At 39.9% G+C, this 23249-nt stretch overlaps 1 protein-coding gene across 1 annotated transcript in view; it reads left to right on the top strand.

The window, feature by feature from the left end:
• Positions 1-23249, top strand: part of CWF19L2 (CWF19 like cell cycle control factor 2) — a 98777-nt gene that overhangs the window by 67136 nt on the left and 8392 nt on the right. Inside the window, exons 12-14 of the mRNA XM_039322126.1 lie at positions 271-408; positions 11991-12203; positions 13115-13231. Of these exons, the coding sequence (XP_039178060.1) occupies positions 271-408; positions 11991-12203; positions 13115-13231 (468 nt within the window). The remainder of the gene's footprint in view (positions 1-270; positions 409-11990; positions 12204-13114; positions 13232-23249) is intronic.

The following is a 23249-nucleotide window of genomic DNA, read 5'->3' as shown; positions in this document are numbered from 1 at the left end:
TGTTGTAAAAGTGGTCCAGTTACCAAGTGGCTAAATCATGATCATATGACTGTGAGAGTGTTGTAATAGTCATAACTTTGAGGATGGGTTATAAGTCAATTTTTTCAGCACCATCAAAAGTTCTGACCTGAATGATCATAAGTCAAAGACTACTTGTAATTTCAGATGTTGGTTGTGGTAGCATGATTCATAACATTTTTCATGGGTTTGTTTTAAAATAAGTTGGCAATCATATCAACAATCTTGATTTTTTTTGGTACTGTTTATTAGATACGTACTCATGTGGATAAGGAAAGAGTCCGATATTTTCAAGATGATGATAATTTGGACCTGAAGGATTTGATCAGGAATGAAAAAATGAGTACATCAGAGGATCAAAATAAGCTTTTCATGAGAATGGCATCAAAGGTAAGACTTGACAGTCCGAATTCTTACTAAAAATTAAAAGGACATTTTCAATATTTTATTTTTTTTAAGTATAATTATTTCATATATTCTAACATGTTTTTAGACTTATGTTAGAATTTAATTTTGAGGAAATTAGCTTAGTAGTGTAATATTTTAGATACAGGGCTTTCATTTAATAGATTCTGTAAGAAAATTTCATTTTTAAGAGCAAGCATATCAATTGCTTCTGTTCCATTGTGGTATTTATATTCCTTATGCCCATACTTTTAATTTTCAATAGATTTATAATAGATTCCTAAAATTTCAATGCTAAGCTAGGCTCAGAAAAAAAAGTTTTCAGTTTGTTACGGTACTAAACTCAATAGCATTGTTAAATCACAACCCTGTTGCTATAAAATTAGGATTGTTAATACTGATTTACAGATTACAGACAGATAAATGACACCTATTTGCATAAATCTCAGCAGTTGTATGGTTTGTCAAAATGATGAAATATGCATTGTGATGTCATAATACAAGATCCACCTCTTATGTTGCAACATACCAACATAAATACAAAGGAGATGTGTTCTAGCACTTCTTTTTCCTTTATCTATCCTTGCCTTTGTGGACTTACACTTTCTTCTTTTTTATTTCCTGCTTTGAGCTTTGTTATTGTTGGAACATCTGTAATGGTTCTTTTATGAGTTCTAATGATTTGTTGAAAAATCAATATAAGTGTTCCAATTAGGTGTTTCTTTTTGGTTATTCCAACCTAGTTTCTCAAGTGTAATTTACAACTAGATATGTCAACTGGGGCTCTCATGGCTTGTCTTGCCTGTTTAAATGATAACCAACAGAAAAGCATTGAAGCCACGTCTCAAGGTTTGAAAAGCACAACAGGGGGAACTTTTTTGTGTCTTAAACTCGCAGCTTAAATGTTCTCTAATAGTTTATGTGTGCACACTATAATGTTGGTTTAATTTATAAGTATACTGTTCTATTTCTGAAGACTTTAAGTAAACTTCAGAAAAGATTAAAGATACTGAACAACGATACTGTGATACTGACCATTGGTCTCTTGGTCTAGCAGCAGTACATTTTGGTTGGTGGAACATGACGTTTCTCCCTCCTTTGACACCATCCACTGAGTAAATGCTCTCCCACACTAGTCTGCACCTTTCTTCAGCACACCTGTCTGAACTGTTCACTGCTCCACTTCAGCAGTCTTCTGGCTCCCCTTGAACTAGCACTCCTAATGAAGATCAGAACTGCAGAGCCCATTTCACATCTCCAGACAACTTGCTCTTTAATAAAAATAATATTTTTTTTCAATGCCCAATGTTGTCTGTTGAACAGCCACTCCACCTCTTCCTCCTAAGACAACCTGTGGGTCGGGACCCCATTTGGGGTCGAACGACCATTTCACGGGGGTCGCCAAACAACGCAGTCCGCCATTTTTTCCCCCTTTTCCTTAGCTGTGCTACTCCCTTTTATTCTATTGGCTTTTGAAAGCCAATAGAATAGACTCTCTTGAATAGAGTCTAATTCTATTGGCTTTCAAAAGCCAATAGGAATTGTCCAGGCTGTCTCTGCCCTGCTGAGCCCGCCAAAAGTCCCATTCTGCAAACGGTGCTGCACCAGTTGAGTAGTCCTCGACTTACGACCGGTTGAGTAGTCCTCGACTTACGACCGGTTGGGGGATCGCGGCATTAAAAAGGTTGAGAACCACTGTTCTAAGATATACTTTCTCTTCCCAATATTCCTCCTAGTTTTAAAGATTCCATCATCCTTTTCTAACACCTTTCTCCTTCCCATGAGACAATCTTCTTATGGGAAACTAAACCAAACTGCTATTCACTAATTCTGTTAGCCACTTGCTAGAATATAGTGTGTATTTAGATATTTGGGCTGCCTTTGTGTTGCTGACAGATTCACACAGAGGCAAGGCCTCCTGTTACCTGTCATAGTGTGATTTTTTTTTTTTTTAGAGTCTTGTGCTGTTTCATTTGCTGTTCTGCCAAAAGCAAAGCAAATGAAAATTGAATTCCTGTTTCTTCAAGGTTTGCAGTTATAAATAAATGGTCTGAGTTCCAAGGGGGATGGGTACCATTGAAGGTAATTTGGCCATATGTAGGCCACAGGTTTTTCATCTGACTTTAAAAGTACAATTTCATTTTTATGAAAGAGTGGTCTGAAAAGTAATTTTTCCACTGGTCCCAATTTTTTTTTACAATTTAGGAATGGATTAATTTTACATTTAGTTCAATATTTGAAAAAGGTTAAAAATTTTGAACCCTGTAAAAACCATTAAGCCTTCTTAATCCTTACAACATCTTAGAGAAAGATGATTAATCCAAAGAATTGGCTTCTTCTTTTGTATAAAGAATTGAATTTCTTAGAGTAGCCCCAATATTCTATACTGTATAATAGATTGACTTTCAGCATATGTCTGTGTGTGTGTATCTGTGCGCGCGCGCACACACACACACAAACAGAGATAGTTATATAGTTATATTTATATGATATATAACAATATATGAAATCTGTATTCATAGTTTAATTTTAAGGATTTTTGCTTCAATTTTTTTCCTCATTTTTATTAATGATGTGTACAGAATTGACTGATCAGGATGACTTCTTGTTTGATATCTTCATTTGAGGGAGAAATAAAAAATACCTTTGTTGATTAAAAAAGATAAAAAATTGTTAAAAGCCAGAAAATAATATTTTGCTTAGTTCAGGGGTAGGCAACCTTGGCGCTTTTATGACTTGTGGACTTCAATACCCAGAATTCCTGAACCAGCCCTGGCTTAGATAGTGAGAAAAGTGACTCTTCAAAAACGGATGTTAGAATAAAAATGGCAAAGGCACACAGGGAAAATAATCTTAAAATAATTAGTTCTAAATGATAAATGAAAAAATGAAGTGGGAATAACAAGCAAGATTGTTTGTTTAATTTTTTTCTCCTCGCCATCCTTTAGTAGGCTAGTGTCAATAGCCAAGGCCATTTTTCTGTTGGGAATCATGACAAATCTTTAAAATGCCAAATCTCCCCAAAGTTATCAATTGCTAATTATTTTAGTTTTTCTGCCTTCAGGAAATTTTACTTCTCTTTCCAGAAACTCTGTCACAGAACTATTTGAAAACCTTAGTTTGTAGGAGCCACTGGCCATATTTATTAGGAACTGTTAACCTTTCCAAGTGAATAGATTTTCTTTGCATAATGAATGTGAACATTGGAATGATGGACAACTTGTCCTTCGGAAGGTTTATCTGTAATTATTTAACAGCTTATTTAAAAAGAATAAAAGTAAAATATGATGATCACCATTAGCTAGTTTTCTGGGAGATTTTTATTCATTTCTGGCTTCCATTTCAGTTTTTTTAGTTTTTTGTGAAGGTGCATACTGGCTATTGCACATTATGTGATTTCAATTAATCCTCCTTTTTAAAAAGTAAATCACCGTTGGCTATAGCAGCGTTCCCCAACGTTTCCAGGGTGGCGGCCTTCTGGGGAGAGAGAGGGGGATGTTTTTGTGCGAGGGGCAGGTGCGCACATACACATGATCAGTTTCATTTGTGTGAGCAGCAGGTGCGCATGCCTGCTGCTCACATGAGTGAGACTGTGAGTGCCAGTGCCCAGCACACAGCCTGGTTCCTAGTGGGCCACAGCCTGGTAGTGGGCCATGGCCCAGGGTTTGGGGCTCCCTGGGCTATAGGTTTTCTTTTGGGAATATTTTCCAGTAGCAGTCTTAACTACATTTTGTATGGGAGTGCTATATTTCAGTACTGACAACTGAACTATTAGCCTTTCAAAAATAGTCTTTTCTAAGACATCTATAGCAAATCCTCCAAAATAATTGATTTTTTTCAATCTATTTCTTAGCAGTATGTCAGCATCTAAGCAGGAACAAAGACTTCTGAAAGAAATCAATAAACTTTAACCACATAATCTAATTTTTTGATTATTGGTTTCATTTCATTTCTGCAAAGATACTGATTTTATATATTTGTGTGATAAATTCATTTAATAATATTGAGGTTCATTTAAAAATACTGATGTCCCATGCAGAAAATTTATTCTGCTTCTATCGTGTGAGAGAAGTGAAATTAAATTGAAATAGTTTTTCTCGTATAAAAGAACTCCTATAGATTTTATTCTGTACAATGTAGTATCAACTGAGCTCTTTATAAATAATTTGGGAATATCTGTTTTCTTTCTATTGTTGGTAATTTGGATCCAGCAGTTTATAGATGATCATCATGCAAAATAATCTAATAATAATCTAAAAATAGCAACAGCACTTAGACTTATATACCATTTCACAGTGCTTTATGGCCCTCTCTAAGTGGTTTACAGAATCAGAATATTGCTCCCAACAATCTGGGTCCTCATTTTACCCACCCTGGAGGGATGGAAGGCTGAGTCAACCTTGAGCCCGTGAAAATTGAACTGCTGGCAGTCCGCAGAACTAGCGTGCAATACTGCATTCTAACCACTGCGCCACCATAGCTCTAATTAAATTAAATTAATTCTCTGACTTTGTTTCAAATTATTGATGGACATTATTCATTCAAATTCAGGTGCATACAGGTATGATAGGATTTAAACTAATAAAGAGATTTGAGTAATGAAATTAAGCAATATTTAATTAAGATAAATATTCTGTTTTATTAATGTGAATGAAATAACATTAAGTACATTTAAACTCCTTTTTTTGCTTTTACGGTCCATTTGTCTAAAATCTTTTGTTTCACATATGTCCTATTTTCTGTAATATATTTGGAATCTAACATTCTTGGAATACATATTCTGAGATTGGATGATGTCAGTGTTGCCATGGCAATTTAAAATCGTATTGATACAGTTTACACAATCTGTATACCTTTTTTGTTCTGGCAGTTTTTCACGGCAGCTGTAACTCTTGCATTCATGTGGAAGGAGCATCTTGAATTGGTATTGCATTAGTGTTATTACCAGAACAAATGTTAGTTCACCAGATGAATACAAGAAAGAACGGAAACAGCCCACAGAAGATGATTTTAAAAACTGCTAATATATTTAGAGTCAAATATAAATAGTCCGCAAATTATGACATCAATTTGGATCAGAACATTCATCGCTAAACTGTGTGGTTATGTAGATTGACATCATGTAACTTCATTGCTTAGCAATGGCAATCCTGCCAATCCCTGTTGCCATCATTAACAGAATCCATTGGTTGTTAGCTAAGCACCTGATCCAAGCCATTCCCAGCTTGGTCCCTCCCAGCCCTGACCTTCAGTTCTTCTAAGGTAAGAGACTGCCTCCCCTTCAACTCCCCTGCAATCGCTGGCCTTTTGACTGTCATGCACCCTGCCTTGTGGGGCACCAAGCAGCCCCGGAACCATATGGGTTTTGGGTTGCTGGCGATACTATAGCTCAGGGACTTCTTGGTGTCCCACGGTTCTGGGGCTACAAGAAGGCCTTGAGCTGCATGCATCAAAAAGCCATAGCTGCCACAGCAGCACCATATGAAACTGCATTAATGCCAGTCCTGTCTAACAGCAAACAGCTACAGTCGCTCCTATGCTCCAGGGCTCATCCTCAAAAAGACCTTTGCTGTCTTTTTGCTGCCTTCTGCTCTGCCACTGGATATGCAAAGCCTTCTTCCTCAGGTCTCATGAGAAAACTGCTGAGTATGACTTGGGAAGAAAGCCCTGCATAACCAGGAGCTTCCAAGCTGGGCATGCCTCATCGGCAACAGGAGTAAAAAGACAGCAAATGTCAGTTGGAGGCATGGAGGGCAGGAGGCCAAAAAGACAGAGAGGGGGTGAAATAGGCCAATGGGGGAAGTTGAAAGGTTCCCATTTGGACAGGCTGCCAAGTGCCCAAATTTTGATCATATGACTGGGAGTGCCTACATTGGCTGTAACTTTAAGGGATGGGCATAAGTGCCATTTGTTCGGCACCATCGTAACTTCCAATGGTCGCTGAATGTATGTTGTTAAGCAAAGACTAACTACTGAAGTTTATGTTGTGACAACATTTTGATTGTACAATTCTGTTGACTGTTCCCTTTTCTATGTTGAGACACTTTGCCAAAGTAGACATTTTAGTAGTGTTCTCTCCCTCTCTCCTTCCCTCTTAACATAATTGAACTTGGCCTTTGCAAGGCAATTGCTTGTCACTCAAGGCTTTCTTTCCCATTAACTCCTAAAGATAGCAGTTCCTCAAACAATTCACAAAAAACTCAAATAATGATTTACTGGAGATTCAGAGTGGAAATCTTCAGCTTCAGATACTCTCACAAAATGAAATGTGTTTTTTAAAAGTTTAGGCCAGGTGTCCTCAACACTTTTGGACCAGTGAGCAGATCTGACATTTTGAGAGTTGAGGGCATTGTCTTGAAATGGATGCTTGGAGAGTATGACCTTGAAGCCTAACAAAAGTACTGAGCTAGAGTCATCTTTCCTTTTTTTCCTAACAATTTCCTCAGGTACGGAAATAGTCCTCAAAGGCTTTGATAGAAATGCATGATGTGCTTGATGTTATTTCTTTGTTTCAGCATGTTAGCTTCTCATTTTTTATTTTTAATTAAAAGAATCTAAACAAATATAATTAAATAGAGTAGGGAGTTGGGCAGACACTTACGTACTTTTTTGGCAAGCACATTGTCATCCTAGGCCTATTCCATAATATATTTTTTTGGATTTCCTTAAAATGCTATAGAACTGTTTATCCTTCTCATTGCAATAAACTAATACGATTGTCATTTTGAAAAACAAGCAGATTACCTCACAATGAGCTCTAAACTTTTAGACTTTTCTTTATATAAAGGAGAAATCAAAATACATCACTAAACTCCTTGAAATAACAATGTTCTTCCTCATTCCTATTAGATTTATCTCAGTTTTAGGGTGATCTCTTTTATTTTGTTTTGGGGATCTCTGAAGACATTTTTCAGCACTGTGTACTGTGATGTATTTAAAGAATACCGCATATAATTGCATTATTGACTGCATAAAGATAATCCAGAATTTTCAAAGCTTTGTCTCTGACAGATGCAATTGCTGCAGTAGAAAATCAGTCATATTCTGACACTGTGTGTTTTTTGGTGTGCACATGTGTCATTTGGAAATTCACATATAGTTTATGATTGATGGAGACTCCTTACGTTTGGTTTTTGAGTTGCTTATGTCTGTTCTGAAAGCAGACATTGTTTATAGATCGGTCTCAACAAGTCTAGAATTTGCTTTAAGGTGTTATCTGATGCTTCAAAATAATAAACTGTAATAGATGACTGAAAAATCAAGAAAATGAAATGTACTTTCAATTCTCGCCACTTTGAACTATTTCCTCACTGGAATTCAAAACTCTTCTTCCTACATAATTATTTTCAAAACTCAATAAATGTAGAATAAAATATGTCAGCATGACATAATTAGAATCTTATTTTTGCACAGAGAGGAGAAACAAAATTTGCAACTGAAGGGAAATCTAAATGGTATTATTGATTCTGTTTTTTACTCTTTGTGTTTGTATGTGTGTGTATTTTCTCCAAGCTGAATATCTCAAGTACTTCCACCCTGACCTCCTCAACCCTGCTTTCACAGAGCATTTTTAAAAGTGTCTATTTCATCTTAATCATCCTCTTCTGAAACCATTGTAGCTTGTCAATATTCTGGAAATGAAGTACATAGAATTGTTTAAAGTCCAGGTGTGATCATATCAGTGCAGTGCAGACTTCACATGCCTGTTACCATACTTCTTCTAATGCATCCCAGAACACGTTAGTCCTTCTGGCAGCTATCTCACTAGTGCTGGTTTACGTTCATTTTGTAGACACTGACCACACTCATGTCATTCTCTAATATAGTGTTTCCAAGCCATCCTGCAATCTGTAAAATGCTGGAAACAAATGGAATAAAGGAAGATAAACAACACCCTCTCACATAAAATTAAAACCTGGTGAAAAGACGATGTATTTTGGGAACCTTCTAATGAGCTTTCTTCAGGACTGCTTCTTATCAATATTGGTGGAAATAATTTTATGGGTGACTTAGTTGAGATTTTTCTTCTTTCAAACATAAACATAGCATTGAATTGCAGAAATCTTCCTCTGAGAGATGAACCGCAGCAATGTTAATGGGCTGGTGAATTTCTAGGAAACACACAATTCTTTATGTTAGCCACCTTTTCATATTTCCTGTAAATGAATGACTGAATGAATGTTTGAAAACATACACTTTTTTTAAAGAAAAGTGAATATTGGATACTTTAAGGAAAATGAAAAGGGGCGGCATCACCTTAAAGACCTGAAAAATAATGCTATTCGAATTATAGTAATAGTATAGTATAAAAATACTGTCAAACTATACTGCCGTATCAAAAGCAAGCACTAGTGGGAAATAAACAATAAATTGATAATATATTTTGTCTCAAAAATTATAATTCTTTAAACCCACACATCATTACAGACCTATTAAAGTATGTTTTGGGGTTCTTTTTCCAGTTACAGATGGTATTGGTAAGGAAAAAAACTGATGTTAGTGATAGATGTTGAGTCTAATTGACCTATCCTGCAATATGGTTTCGTCATAATTTGTGCTTTAAATATAAGACTTAATATTCTATGTTAAGAAAGTTTGAATTCTGTAACTCATATTCAAATTGCCTTACAAGCCAATAGATAGTATATATTTTGCTTAGTTTGCATGATTTATTCTGGTTGTATTGAACATGGAGAGAAACACTGCCCTGAGTCTGGATCAATGAGGCAGAAGAAGCCAAGCACACTATATGATATAGTCATAATTAGCATATTTGGGCAGCAAGACATCACCTATAAAATAATGTTGGATTTATGTACAACATTTCACCCTAGAAAGGATCTGTATGTTGCTAAGAGTTGACACTGATTTGATGGCAAACATCAAGTGATCTTGTGAAAAAAGGGAGCATTTGCAGTCTGTATACATTGTTCAGTGAGTGTTCATTAGGAATTTTCCACAGCATATATTCCTCAAGACATGTAAGATACATTCTCCTAGTGGATAATGAGCCTCTGAGAATTGGATCTGAGCCTTTGAATTCAGCACTTTTCCTATAATTGGGCTCCATTAATGTGGAAGCTTTGTCCTGTTCTTGTCCAGACTGCAGAACTGTAACTTGGGAATATTGAGTGTGGTTTCTATAGAAATACAGGTAGATAGAACAGTAACTTTCAATAAAGATAGTTCACATTAAAAAAAGAGAAAGGTGAAAAGAATATAGGATGGAGAGAGGGCATAATACATAGTATTAAAAAAGAGAGAGATTTTCTTCTTCCATAACAGAATGGTGTTAAAATGATGATAGTAATTTGGATAGTCTTTAAAGGGGATTAAAGAAATTCACGAAGGATAAAATAGTTGGAGGCTATTAACTGTTATGGCTATATGCCTCTTCATATCTATTACGGTGATATTACTGATTTATTCCATATCCTCATAGGACTTCCAGAAGTATCTGTTTAGTCACCATAAAAACAAGGTGCTACTCTAGGCCTATATTTTAATCCAGCAGGGGTCTTGTATATTAATAAGCAAAGTACTTTTCATGTGATTGCTTTTTCACCAGATGGGTGCAAGGAATATTTGATTTCTAGTATTTCATTGTTGGAATAGTAATACTGCTGTTTCTTAAGTTGCTTTAGTGTACAAAAGAGAGCTACTTTAGTGCAGCAGTTAAGGCCCTGGATTCAAAACCAGGAGACCATGAATTCTAGTCCCCCATTAGACACAAAGGCAATTGGGTGACTTTGGGCCAATCACTGTCTCAGCACTAGGAGGAAGGAGGTAATGGCAAACCATTTCCAGAATCTTGCCAAGAATACTGCAAAGAATTGTCTATGCTGTTGCTAGGAGTCAGTACTGATTCAAAGACACAAAACGAAGAGGCAAACAAAAACAACAACAAAAAACCCACTTCTGAAACCTGAAAGGCACAAAAAAGTAAAATAAACAGAATGAAAACATAATGCATATACAAGAAAACCCAGGTTTAAAACCTGCTCTCTTCCTTTGTATGTTCTTTTAAAATAATTTATAAGGTGAGTTAATTTAAAATTCAGTGTTATTCAGATTAATTAGTACAAGGAAAAAAATACAGAAAGCATTCTGTGTATGATATATTGTCAAAGACTTTTGTCAATTGTTTTATATTAACTTTCAGTGTCACCGAGTGTTATGCTGTCAGTATATATTAAAAGACAGTGACTTGTAGAATTCTAAATGATGCCAGAATTAAACTTTTACAAAAACGCTACTTAAAAAATCAGTTCATGAAATTACAAGCTTAGCTTCATAAATACTTCAGATTACCACACAATAACAAAAATATTTTTTTGTTTTATAAAAGGACCAGTTTACTATAGTGATTAAGGCATCAAGATAGAAACTGGAAGATTGTGAGTTCTTGTCCAATTTTGGGCATGAAGCCAGCTGGGTGGCCTCCTCAAGAGGAGAGGGGGCTGTGAATGCCAAACACGAAAAGAAAAAGATTTCCTATTTCAAATCTATGTTGTTGTTGTTGTTAATTGCGAAGTCGTGTCCGACCCATCGCGACCCCATGGACAACGTTCCTCCAGGTCTTCCTGTCCTCTACCATCTTCTGGAGTCCATTTAAGTTTACACCTGCTGCTTCAGTGACTCCATCCAGTCACCTCATTCTCTGTCTTCCCTTTCTTCTATTGCCCTCAATCTTTCCCAGCATTAGGTCCTTCTCCAGTGAGTCCTTCCTTCTCATTAGGTGGCCAAAGTATTTGAGTTTCAACTTCAGGATCTGGCTTTCTAAAGAGCAGTCGGGGTTGATCTCTTCTAGGACTGACTGGTTTGATCGCCTTGCAGTCCAAGGGACTCGCAGGAGTCTTCTCCAGCACCATAGTTCAAAGGCTTCAATTCTTTGATGCTCAGCCTTTCTTATCAAATCTATAGGATGGTTCTAATAACATAACAGAGTTTGGCCTTGTATATCCCTATATAAATTTGATTTAATAGATTCCACTCATCTAAGAACTCATTTTTCCCATTACTGGAGCAGCTATCGTGTCTGTTGCTTAACCAGTTGCTGCTGTTGTCATTACTTGAAATTTGCATTATCCCCGATCCTTCATCTAATGAAGATTACAAGAATAAAGACAAGCTATGGGCTTTATCTAAGGCAGCAACTCCCACTGATGAAAAGAAGAGTGCCTTAATAAAAATGAAATGAGATTTTGTTTTTATTGGGGTTGTGCAAATATCTCCAATGGAGCTTCATAGAGTTTACTGGTTGAAAAACATTCCTTTGAGCTTGGAAGCAATTGCATCTTCCTGAACATTCAGTATGACTGCTTTTGGAGTTTTCATATGTTGTCTTTGTATGTGAGTGCACATACAGCCACCTCATGGCAATCCCAGCATCGTCTGAGTACTTGGAGGTTGTGCACATAGCACCACTCCACTTTGTGCCTTTGCCCTTGGCAAAACACCACAGTGCTAGTTGTTATGTTTAGAGGTAGTGAGTGTCTAGAAGTCATCAAATAAATTTTATAATCCAAGTTTAGTTTTCCAGCTCACTTGAACTATCTTTTGCTTAGTTTTCAGACAAAACTGATAGAGATTATTACACTCTGGATGACATGTTTGTTTCCAAAGCAGCGAAGAGAGAGGAAAGTGGAAAAGCGGACGAAAGGGAGAGAAACCAAGCGATCCGTGAGCATCAACGGCTTGCTGCATGCATGGAAAAATGCCCTCATTGTTTTGGTAGCTCTGAACTTCCTAAACACCTAATCATTGCAATTGGTAACAAGGTAAGGGAGCAGCATCAGTTATTTTGACATATAAATGGACGAACCAAAAGGGGGCTGCTTTTTGTGCATGATATTATGAAATTAAAATTAAGATTGCTTCTTATGACATGACTGATTGCTTTTGAATAACCCTGGCTCTTCCATTAAGAGGAAAAAACCTCTTCAAGGATGCAGCAAATACGAATATGTCTTGAATGATAATAGTTAATTTTCAGTACTTCAGATTTGTTGATGACCTTCTTGCAATGATACACAAGTTCTGAATATTTAGGTGGCACAAGGAGAGTAAATAATTAGGAGGCCACAGCAGAGTTGAGTTGCAAGAGAAGAGTTATAGAGGAAAGGTGAAATTATAATTGGTAGAAAAAACAAAAGCACAAAGACAAACAAAGTCATTTGGATGTTAAAAAAATGGTTATAGTCTATCCTCCTTATAAAATGTATTTGGAATTAATTTCAAAGAGTTGAAAGAAACCATTTTAAGCCATCACATTCAATCTTCTGGTCCTTGGACAAATCCAGCATCCTTGACAAATGACGTTCAGCTTGTGCTTGAATATATTCAATGAAGGGATTCCAGTCCAAATTAGATGATATGGCAATCTTTCGTATCTTTTCAGATTCTATATACAAACAGAACAATCTTATAGCTGAGAAATAATAATGTTTCCTGTTTTGCCACTTTTTCTCATCAGGAACCTGACCCAGATGGATCTTATCCTATATGGATATATAAAACCGTGGAATATGGAAACTGTTTAGCAGATTCCCCACTGTTGGAACTTTTAGTTCCTTTAAAACGAGAGTCCCTCTAAGCAAGTTTTATATCATGTCTAGTTCGGCAAGAATGATTCATGGAAATCATAAGGTCAATATGCAATAATGATAAAATGTTGCATTTTCTTTTCTAGGTGTACTTATCTGTGCCAAGGTACCAGTCTCTTACCGAAGGTCATTGCCTGATCATTCCTATGCAGCATTACACTGCTGCCACACTTCTAGATGAAGACATTTGGGAGGAAATTCAGGTGAGCTCAGCTTCTAGTTTGAGCCAGCTTTTTATGATGTGCTGTAGATGTATCATGGTACCAAGCTTGGTTTTGGTATGTACTTTACGCCAGGGGTCTCCAACCCCTGTGCCATGGCCCAATTCTGGGCCGTAGCCTGTTTGGAACTGGGTTGCAGAAGTGGTGGGCAAACACATGGGAAACTGCATTTGTGAAAGTGGCACATGCGTGTGCTAAACCATCCGTTCCGCCCTGCTGCCTCCGCCGTTCTGCCAAGCCAGAAAGGTTGGGGACCGCTGCTTTACACAAGAGCTGACGTGCCCTTTCTTCTGAATTTCTATGGATGTAGTATTGTAGTTCATATTCTGCCAAATTGTGGAATTAGTTTTTTGAATTATGAAAGTTTGGCAAGAAACTTACGTTCTTAGGATTAAGAGTTTGTAGTCCACTAGATGAGGACTGCAAGTTTAGACATTTCTTGAAAGCTGTGTATAAAGAATCCTTATCTCTTCTCCAGTACAGGAGATGAAGAATCCACCAATGGGTTTTCTCTGTCTGCCTGCTCTTGAGACCAAGTAGCCAAACTTGACACGCCCCCTCTTCCTAGAGACCCAGTCTTGACTTGGTCTTAAGCTCTTGAAGATGTGTCAGCAGATTAGCAGGTAGAGACCCATTGGTGAATTCTCCCTTATTTAACAATATCCCTCAATAATTTTGATAATTTACCACAGCCTAGGAATCCTTCCCTACTGTTCCCCTGCAGTGCTGGGTTCAGCACTGCCTCAAATCGGAGGATTTGAACTGTGGGAGGTGGGGGGGGGGGAGGCAACTGCTTCTTATTCGTTTTGTTTTCCCCAGGGCTCTGGGGGAAAATATTTCTTGGGTAGCTCACAGAGCTACCTTAAAAACAGTCTTCACCTCCCCTCTTAGGACCTGAGGAGCTGCATTCAGTGCTTCCACCTTGGTCTGCACAATTTCAATTCCCAGGCCTCCGGAGCCGTTTGCGAGCCACGGGCGCCATTTTGGTTGCCGTTTAAGGCAACAAAGTTTAAAAGACTGATTCCAGGGCTCTGTTTTCATTCTTCGATTGGAGGCCAATTTTGGGGACTATCCCCCGGCTTAGCGCTTAGCGCTGCGGCCACGGCTACCTCAGTGTTGCCAAAACTTCCCTTGTGTGGGTGCGGCCATTTTTTGACGGCAGAACGAGTTGCGGCCGCCATTTTGTTGCCGCCTAAGGCAACAAAGAGTTAAACGGTTCCTTTGTATGATCTAGTCATTTATTCTTACTCCTGTGGCTCAATCACCCCCATTCCTTCAGGACTTAAGTCCCTGCTTAGGGCACACAGCCCTAGGGACTCTAATTATTTCTTCCAACTCTGATGGCCACCATTTTGATTGCCACGTGGTCACTTCTTTAGGCCTCATCAAGCCAGGGCCTTATAGTCATACAGGCCTAGGCTGCATTGGAGGAGCGTTTGTTCTATATTATTTGATACAGACTGCGCCAAATTGCTCGACCACCTTTGTCCTCATCCTTTCCTTGCCAGGCCTTGCCTCAGGCCCTCTGCACCCTTCATTGGGCTATCTGGTGCAACTTGACTGGCCACCTAAGGCCTCCGGGCGGAGCCCATAGTGGGTCCCCAACCATGCCTTTGGCATCAGCCTCAATTGCCGTGACCAAGCCCAGATAGATTTGATTTTCCGGTCAGGTGGTCAGGGAAGCAGTCCTTGTTACTTGCTCCAATTTCGCTTCCGCCAACCGCTTGCCTGCCAGAGCTCCACCTCAGTTTCCCTGAGACAGCTCAACCCAGAATGGAGGACTCCACGGTGCCTCAACCCGTGAGCACTGCCTCCCCATCCTCCAGTTATGGCCGGCACAAAACCTCCAAACAGGAGGCAGCAGGCAAGCTCAAACCAAGGCTAAGGCCACTCTCAAGAAGCCTTCCAAGTTGGCAGAAAAGCAAGCCAGCCGTAGGCACCAGGCTTTGGAGAAGGAGTTCTCCAGAGCGCAGAGACAGGCAGGATTAGAGACGGATCAAATGGTGGCCCCTGAGTTTGACCTTCCTTTAGGTCCTTCAACCTCAGCTCAGGGCGTGTGGTCCCTGACAGAAACCCCCGCCACACATTGTCCCCCTTATGACTACTTCAGCGCACAGCAACCAGTCTACCACCCCTTCCCTCGGGTTCAGCTCCTGAGGCCACCTTCACACCACCTGCAGCAGGGCTCAGGGGTCCAGACCTTGGAGACATTTTCTCTGACAGCCGACTTGGCCCTGTTATCCAAGGTTGTGGGCTGTGCTCTAACAGAACGATCTTTCCATGCACCTGGACAGGGGGCTTCCACATCAGCTATGCCACCTTATGTCCCTCCTATGGGGATCCCTTTATTTTAGGAGCCCACATCTCTTGCACACTCCTCAGTAAGCGGATACTCATCTCCGCAGGGTGAGGATCAGCCAGATTTCAATCTATCAGAGGAACTCCCCCCTGAACCCTCCCCATCTGGAGGTCTATTCAATCCAGCCCTGTTTCTCCCCTTGCTTCGCAAGGCCACCTCAACAACAAACATTGGGTCAGATCAGTTCCCTCAGATGCAAGCCACATCAGATTCCAGTCCAAATCCGATATTCTTTGAAACGGTGGCAGCCCAGCACCACATTCCCTGCCCTTCTATATTTCTCAAAGGGATCAAAAAGCAATGGGTCTCCCCTTCCTCATTTCCTTCTGTAAGTGGGACAGATAAAAAGATTTTTAGTATCTCTACAGACCTAAGTGAGGCCCTAGAGGTCCCCAAGGTGGACGAGGCCTGGACCCCGCTGGTGTCCCAGACTGTGGTCGCTGGGGACGTGTCTGAGGCGCTTAAAGCGGACGACAGGAAATGGGACCAAACTTTCCGAAAGGCCCATCAAGTAAAACGGCCACTTGTGCGTCCTTCTTTGTCCGAATCACCCTTTTATGGCTTCGTCAGCTTCAGGCCAGAGTCCCTTCTGAGGACATTCGGACTCACCAGGACCTAAGCAAAATGGTGGTGGCACCTGAGTATGCTGCGGACGCGACGCTTCAGTAGGCCACCTTTGCTTCCAGGTCTCTAGCCTCCAACAGTACAGCTAGAAGGATGTTATGGCTGAAACACTGACAGGCCGACGCCAAGGGCAAATGGCATCTCGCAAATGCCCCATATCTGGGCAACAATCTCTTTGGGGAGGCCCTGACTCCCTACCTTGTGGAAAACAAGGACAAGCGGAGGTTCATGGCTCATCTTAATAAACGGTCCGACAAACATGCCACTCCCTATTTCCGCAGGTAGTCCTTTAGGCCGGCAGCAGATTCGACAGCCACCCAGCCCTCCCGTTCATACACACCCAGGCAGCACAGGCCATATGAACCTCTGTATGACAAGTCGGCCTTTCGGCCCAGGCAGCAGAACCAATCCAAGAGGCCATTTCGAGGGGCAGGACGCCCCTACAGGAGGTCCAAGTGACTCTTACACCGCACTTCCCATAGGGGGAAGACTTGCCCACTTCTTCCATCAGTGGGAACTCACATCCACGGACGCTTGGGTCTTACAAACAATCCAGTTTGGCCTGTCTCTGGAGTTTCTGACCAACCCCCCGGGTTGCTTCATCACCTGTCCCACTTCTCGGGATCCAACCAAACAGGGACTTATGCAGGAGGCCATTCAACATCTTCTGGAGATTCAGGCCATAGAACCGGTACCGCAGGACCACAGGGGAAGGGGATTCTACTCCATCCTCTTCGTGGTCCCCAAGACCTCGGGGGGGGGGGAGGGAGGGCAATCCTAGACCTCAAGAGTCTGAACTATTACATCACATACAAAATTTCAAAATGCAATCATTCCATTCCATCCTAGGAGGCATCAGACAAGGAGACTTCCTGGCGTCAGTAGACGTCACAGAAGCGTATCTCCACATCCCTATCCATCCAGATCACCGGCGGTTCCTCAGGTTCTGTTACAGGGGCCGTCACTTCCAGTACAAGGCCCTTCCGTTTGGCCTCTCCTCGGCACCCAGGGTATTCACCAAGATCCTGGCTGTGCTAGCTGCCCACTTACGGAAGGTACCGGTATGCGTCCAGTGTTACCTGGATGACATCTTGATCCAAGCGTCCTCCTTCCGGGCAGCCCAGTCAGACCTGGAACTAACTATTCAGATCCTCCAACAGCACAGGTTCTTGGTGAACTTCCAAAAAAGCCAGACGGTTCCCTCATCCAGGCTTCTGCACCTGGGAGCCATCATAGACACCACAAACTGCATAGTCTATCTCTCCCAGGAGTGGTTGATCAGCATCAGGGACCTGGCTTGCCGGGTGTACAAGGACCGCACCGTTCCACTGGTCTTAGTCTCCCAGCTTCTGGGAAAGATGGTCCCTGGGACAGAAGGTGTCCACTGGCACTATAGGCAGGTGGTTCAGGGCCTGTATAGCAGAGGCATACCGTTCTGCCTCCCTGCTGACTCCAAGTCATATCACAGCCCATTCCACTCGCAGCGCTGCGACATCTGCGGCATGGGCCACTCAGGCTTCCATCAAGGAGATTTGCAGGGCTGTGACATGGTTTTCGCCCTCACCTTTTATACGTCACTATAGGATTGACTGCTTCGCTTCAGCGGACACCTCCTTTGGTCGGAGGGTCCTCTAGCAGGTGGTCTCTGGGGACGTGGATCCGGCCTTGTTTCCCACCCATCGGGACAGTGAGGCTTTGGTATGTCCCATTGGTGGATTCTCCATCTCCTGTACTGGAGAAGGGGCGTTGTCTTACCTGAATGCCGTTTCTCAGTACGGAGATGGAGAATCCACACCCGCCCTTAAGGTCAGTTAGGCTGGCATTAGGGGTTGAGAGCCAACACCTCGACTAGTATCAGCCACTTTCGCCCTCGTCAAGACTGGATCTCCTAGCAAGAGGGGGTGTGTCAAGTATGGCTATTTGGTCTCAAGAGCAGGCAGACAGAGAAAACCCATTGGTGGATTCTCCATCTCCGTACTGAGAAACGGCATTCAGGTAAGACAACGCCCCTTCTAGAAGAAGAGAGAAAACATAATAAATAAAACATGAATATGGTCTGTAAAATATGTAGTGTGTCTGTTTTCTTCCAAAATGCTTTTGACAAAAAAAAAGTATTTTACTGGAGTTTTTCAGACTTCTGTGAAGACCAGTTTTCTCAAAAGAAATCACAATGCATTTGTTGACAATCTCACTGTTACTGAAATAAAAATGTTTCAGAATTTAAATCTTTCAGTTTAAGGCCTTGGCAAAACAAGCCACAATGATAACCTTGCTAATGATGATTTGTAATAGTTCTAGGGACCAAGTCAGATATCTATTTTTATTGAACTGAAAAAATAGACAGTTTATCTTTGGAGATAATATTTATTTGGGATGATTAATGGTGTTTACTAGAGATCATTTAAGCCCTTAAGAGCCTTCAAAGAATCCTCATATTCCTCAGATAGAGGAAACTGAAATTCAGTGAAAAGCTAAATATAAATACTCAAATATGGTAGCAACCCTTGAATATTTACATATATACTGAAAGATCTATCCATTCCACCAAGGAAATTTTATCAAAGTTGTGTCACCAATTATGGATTCATTGAGCAAATACATACTTTCATTGTTCTTATTGGGGTAAAGAAGTGTTTAGATGTGAAAAACAAGCTATCCAACTTGCACGCTGAACATGTTTCAGTACAATATTCTATTGTCGACTCAAATTAATTTGGGAAATATTTGATAGTGTGTGATATATCATGTCTTCCCTTTATCTGAGATGTTCTAAAGGGCTGGATTGTCACATGTATGATGGTGGACTAGATGACCAAAAATGTATCTTTTGATTAAAATATTCTGTGATTTTAATTATTGATTTCTCCTCCTCCCCCTCCCCATCCCTCCCTCCCTTCCTTTGATTTGATCTTCAATTCAATTCAATTCACAATCTTAACAGTTCAAATCCTAACCAATGACCTAAGAGCTGTTAAGGTAACATGCCAGTTGCTAAGAGCCCAAATTTTGATGACATGATGTGACTGTATGTTGCTGTGATGGTTGTAAGTGTGAGGATGGTTATAAGTTGAGAACCACCTGTATTGTACTATTTTTGCTTTATTTTGGCGTAGTCATTCTATTTCTATTTTCAAGTCTTTATATTTTGTGATTTTCTCCAGTTGTTTCTCTTCTATTCTGCTGTTTCCAGGTATTGCAATGTCTCCTATCCAGCCTTTTTTTTTTGTCTTTCTTATCAACAATTGTTAACTCTGTGGTGTTGATTTTCTATTACTTTGTCTATTTTGTGGTCCCACCAGTCCCTGATATTCCAATGTACCATTGTTGCTTCTTTGTCATGTTTCTAATCAGTCTGTTTGATCTTGTTGCAGCACTTAAATAAGTGTTCCACTGTTTCTTCGGCTTTACACACATATACAGAAAAATATGAAATTACAGTTGCCAGTTCTTTAGCTGATATTGGCCTTCCTGTAGATGAACCTAGGATGTTCTAACTTATTGGCATGTAATATATGTGCAGATCCAAGCAGTGTGGCCTTTTTAATTGACAGATGGAAATTTTGTCAGTGCACAGGTTTTGTAAGTGCTATCCAACATATAATAATAATAATAATGATAATGATAATAATAATAATAATAATAATAATAATCATCATCATCATCATCATCATCATCATCATCATCATCAAACATCCACATCTGCCTATCCCAGGTCCTGGGTAAGGGCTCGATAGGTAGACAAAATGCCAAATCCAGTCTGAACATCTGGCTGACTGTGCGATGATCCATAATAATAATAGAAAGACTGTGGCAAAAGCGAGCAAGGGTAGTACCAATAGTGATAGGCTCCTTGGGTGCAATCCCAAAACAACTGGAGCACCACTTGAACACCATTGGCATTGACAAATTTGCTATTAGTCAATTGCAAAAGGCGGCCTTACTAGGAACTGCTTCCATCCTGCGACGATATCTGTAATACCATGAAACATCCACATCTGCCTATCCCAGGTCCTGGGTAAGGACTCGATAGGTAGACAAAATGCCAAACCCAGTCTGAACATCTGGCTGACTGTGCGATGATCCATAATAATAATAATAAAAAGTTGGAAGGGACCTTTGAGGTCATCTTGTCCAACCCCCTGCTCAGGCAGGAAACCCTATACCATTTCAGACAAATAGCTGTCCAGTCTCTTTTTAAAAACTTCCAGTGTTGGAGCATTCACTGCTTCTGGAGGAAGGTTGTTCCATTGGTTAATTGTTCTAATTGTCAGGAAGTTTCTCCTTAGTTCTAGGTTGCTTCTGTCCTTGATTAGTTTCCATCTATTACTTCTTGTCCTGCCTTCAGGCTCCTTGGAAAATAGCTTGACTCCCTCTTCTTTGTGGCAGCCCCTGGAGATACTGTAGTACTGTTATCATGTCCCCCCTCATCCTTCTCTTCATTAAACTAGACATGCCCAATTCCAGCAGCCTTTCCTTATATGCTTTAGCCTCCAGTCCCCTAATCATCTTTGTTGTTCTTCTCTGTACTCTTTCTAGAGTCTCAGCATCTTTTTTACATCTTGGTGACCAAAACTGGATGCAGTATTCCAAGTGTGGCCTTACCAAGGCCTTGTAAAGTGGTATTAACACTTCATGTGATCTTGATTCTATCCCTCTGTTAATGCAGCCTAGTACTGTGTTGGCCTTTTTGGCAGCTGCAGCACACTGCTGGCTCATATTTAAGTGATTGTCCACTAGGACTCCAAGGTACCTCTCACAGTTACTACTATTGAGCAAGGTACCCCCTATACTATACCTGTACATTTGGTTTTTAATAGTATAACCAGGGGTGCCCCTGGTGCCATGCCAAAATATCTTGGACAGCACTTACAAAATGATTATTGGCACGGCCATGGCTGGGTTATGACATAATATTTCAATTTCCAGATCAATGCGAATTGATCTATATTAAGTTATCCATCCCCAGTGTAGAGAGAGCACTGAATAATTTCATAAAACTGGGAATCCTGAGCATTTCTCTCAATCTCAAATCCCTGTTCATCCTTCGCCTCTTGCTTGAAACGGACACATTTACTTGGCATAGAAACTGGACATGTAACTATTTAATCTTTATTAGCTTGCTGTTAATAAAGCCTGGTTTTGTCAACTGCAATATTCAAGAACCATATTATTTACAAAATAAAGATCTTTTAAAATCACCTCTTGTACTCGGCTTGCCCAACAGATTCTAATGTATTGCAGACAATAAGAAAGACAGTAGTTTTTTTTTCTTTAGTTGTAGTCAAACAAATAGGAAAAGCAATATTAAAAATGGGTGTCAGACATATCCTTTGGAATGCTGCCATTATTGATTTCAGTCTGAAATATATGAAGTTTGCAGTTGAGCCATAAACAATTGCACTCTGATCACAGGTATGAAATACAAAATCTCAGAGAAAGTTTAATGAAATCTATAACAAGTGAGGGCTATTGGATCTTGGTTGCAGAAATCTTGATGATCACTCTGTAGCAGGAAAGAAATATAAAATAGCTTTTTGTCTCGCCTTCAAAAGGTCATCCAGATTTTTTAAGCTCAGATAGTCCTAGCAAAGGTCTTTGCCTCAGAGCTGAGCCGAGCCATGTCTTTTGAAAAGTCAAGCTTTACTCTTTGATCTATTTTAGTCTTAAGTCTCTCGTTCCATCAGTCATGTTGTTATGCTGTGGATTTTGTCAGTTTCCCAAGGGAGAAACTTGGCTTGTGTGACATTGATGCTGGTAAATTGGGAGATGTAATGTTTGTTGTTCTTACTCTTGCTGTCTCTGTGTTCCCAGACATGTTGGTCTGGGTAATGGCAGATAAGGCTACAGGGAAGGGAAATTGGTAAAAATTAAAAATTACACTGGTTGGTCTCTGCTTGCACTGAGTGTACTTCTCTTTGGAAATGACATTTTGGGAGACAGGATTTCTTGTTTCCAGTTTGGTTCTTAAGTTCAAAAATATTGACAGGACGATCTGATTTAAAATATTACTCTATGGCTAATGTTACTGGGCTTTTCAGGTGAACATTGATTCCTTTGCCAAGCAATTTTAAGTCATTAATTTAGTCATTATGATGGATGCTTTATTCTCGGCTGCTATGTATTTTAATATTTGTATTATTTTAATTGTCTTTATTCTTTAAGTTTTGTTTGTTGCTCAGAGTCATTTGGTGAGGTGGCAGCCATACAAAATACATAAACAAAATACATAAGTAACAACTTTTAGTAGTCTCTGGGAATCTAGGCAACTTCAGCTTTGCTAACTTCAAGCAATATTTATAAAACTATCAAAATTGTCTCCTAAATCTTCTATAGAATTAAACTTGGTACTTGTTACTATAGTGCTGGATGATAACCTAGCCTCGTTCTAGTAACTGCTGTGACAAAGCGGAATTTTAAATGGTTCTCGAAGATGCTGGCTAGGGGGTTGTTTCTGTTTATTTTGCATTTAATTGTCATTGAAAGTCAAACATTCTGAAGCCAGGATTTTTGTTTGACGGCCTTTGCCCATCTCTGCAACAATCTTGAGGCTGATTAGAATTCTCAAGACAAAGCACAGTGAAACAAAAATCTGAAATGGAAGTTGGTTGGCTGTCTTCAGATTTTCTCCAAATATTTTTTTTGCAGAGATTTGCCTTGGCATATAGTCTAAACTTTGCATCAGTCTCCTTTTTAAAGCATGCCTTACTTAGGTTTTTGTCGTATTTTGTTTTCTTTCAACACTGCCACTAACACTGTATTACTTTATTGGAGCACCAAGCATCTTGGCAGCCAGCATCAGGCTATTAAATTATTTGGTTTGTCATTGTTTCTGGTGTTTTATGAAAACAAAAGATCTGACACCTTTCATCCTGGGATTCTTGTGACCATAACTTATGGCAGAACATATGCAAGTCCTAGGTTCAAACTGGCATCTCTAGATAATAATAGTTCAAATAACAAATAATGGATGTTAGGGGGAACTCTGCATAAGGCTCTGGAGCGTTTCTGCCCTTCAAA

The sequence above is a fragment of the Crotalus tigris genome, unplaced genomic scaffold, assembly GCF_016545835.1.
Source record: "Crotalus tigris isolate CLP2741 ecotype Arizona unplaced genomic scaffold, ASM1654583v1 scf7180000017607.2124824, whole genome shotgun sequence".
In the NCBI taxonomy this organism is placed as follows: Eukaryota; Metazoa; Chordata; class Lepidosauria; order Squamata; family Viperidae; genus Crotalus; species Crotalus tigris.
This window is presented reverse-complemented; position numbering and strand designations above follow the sequence as displayed.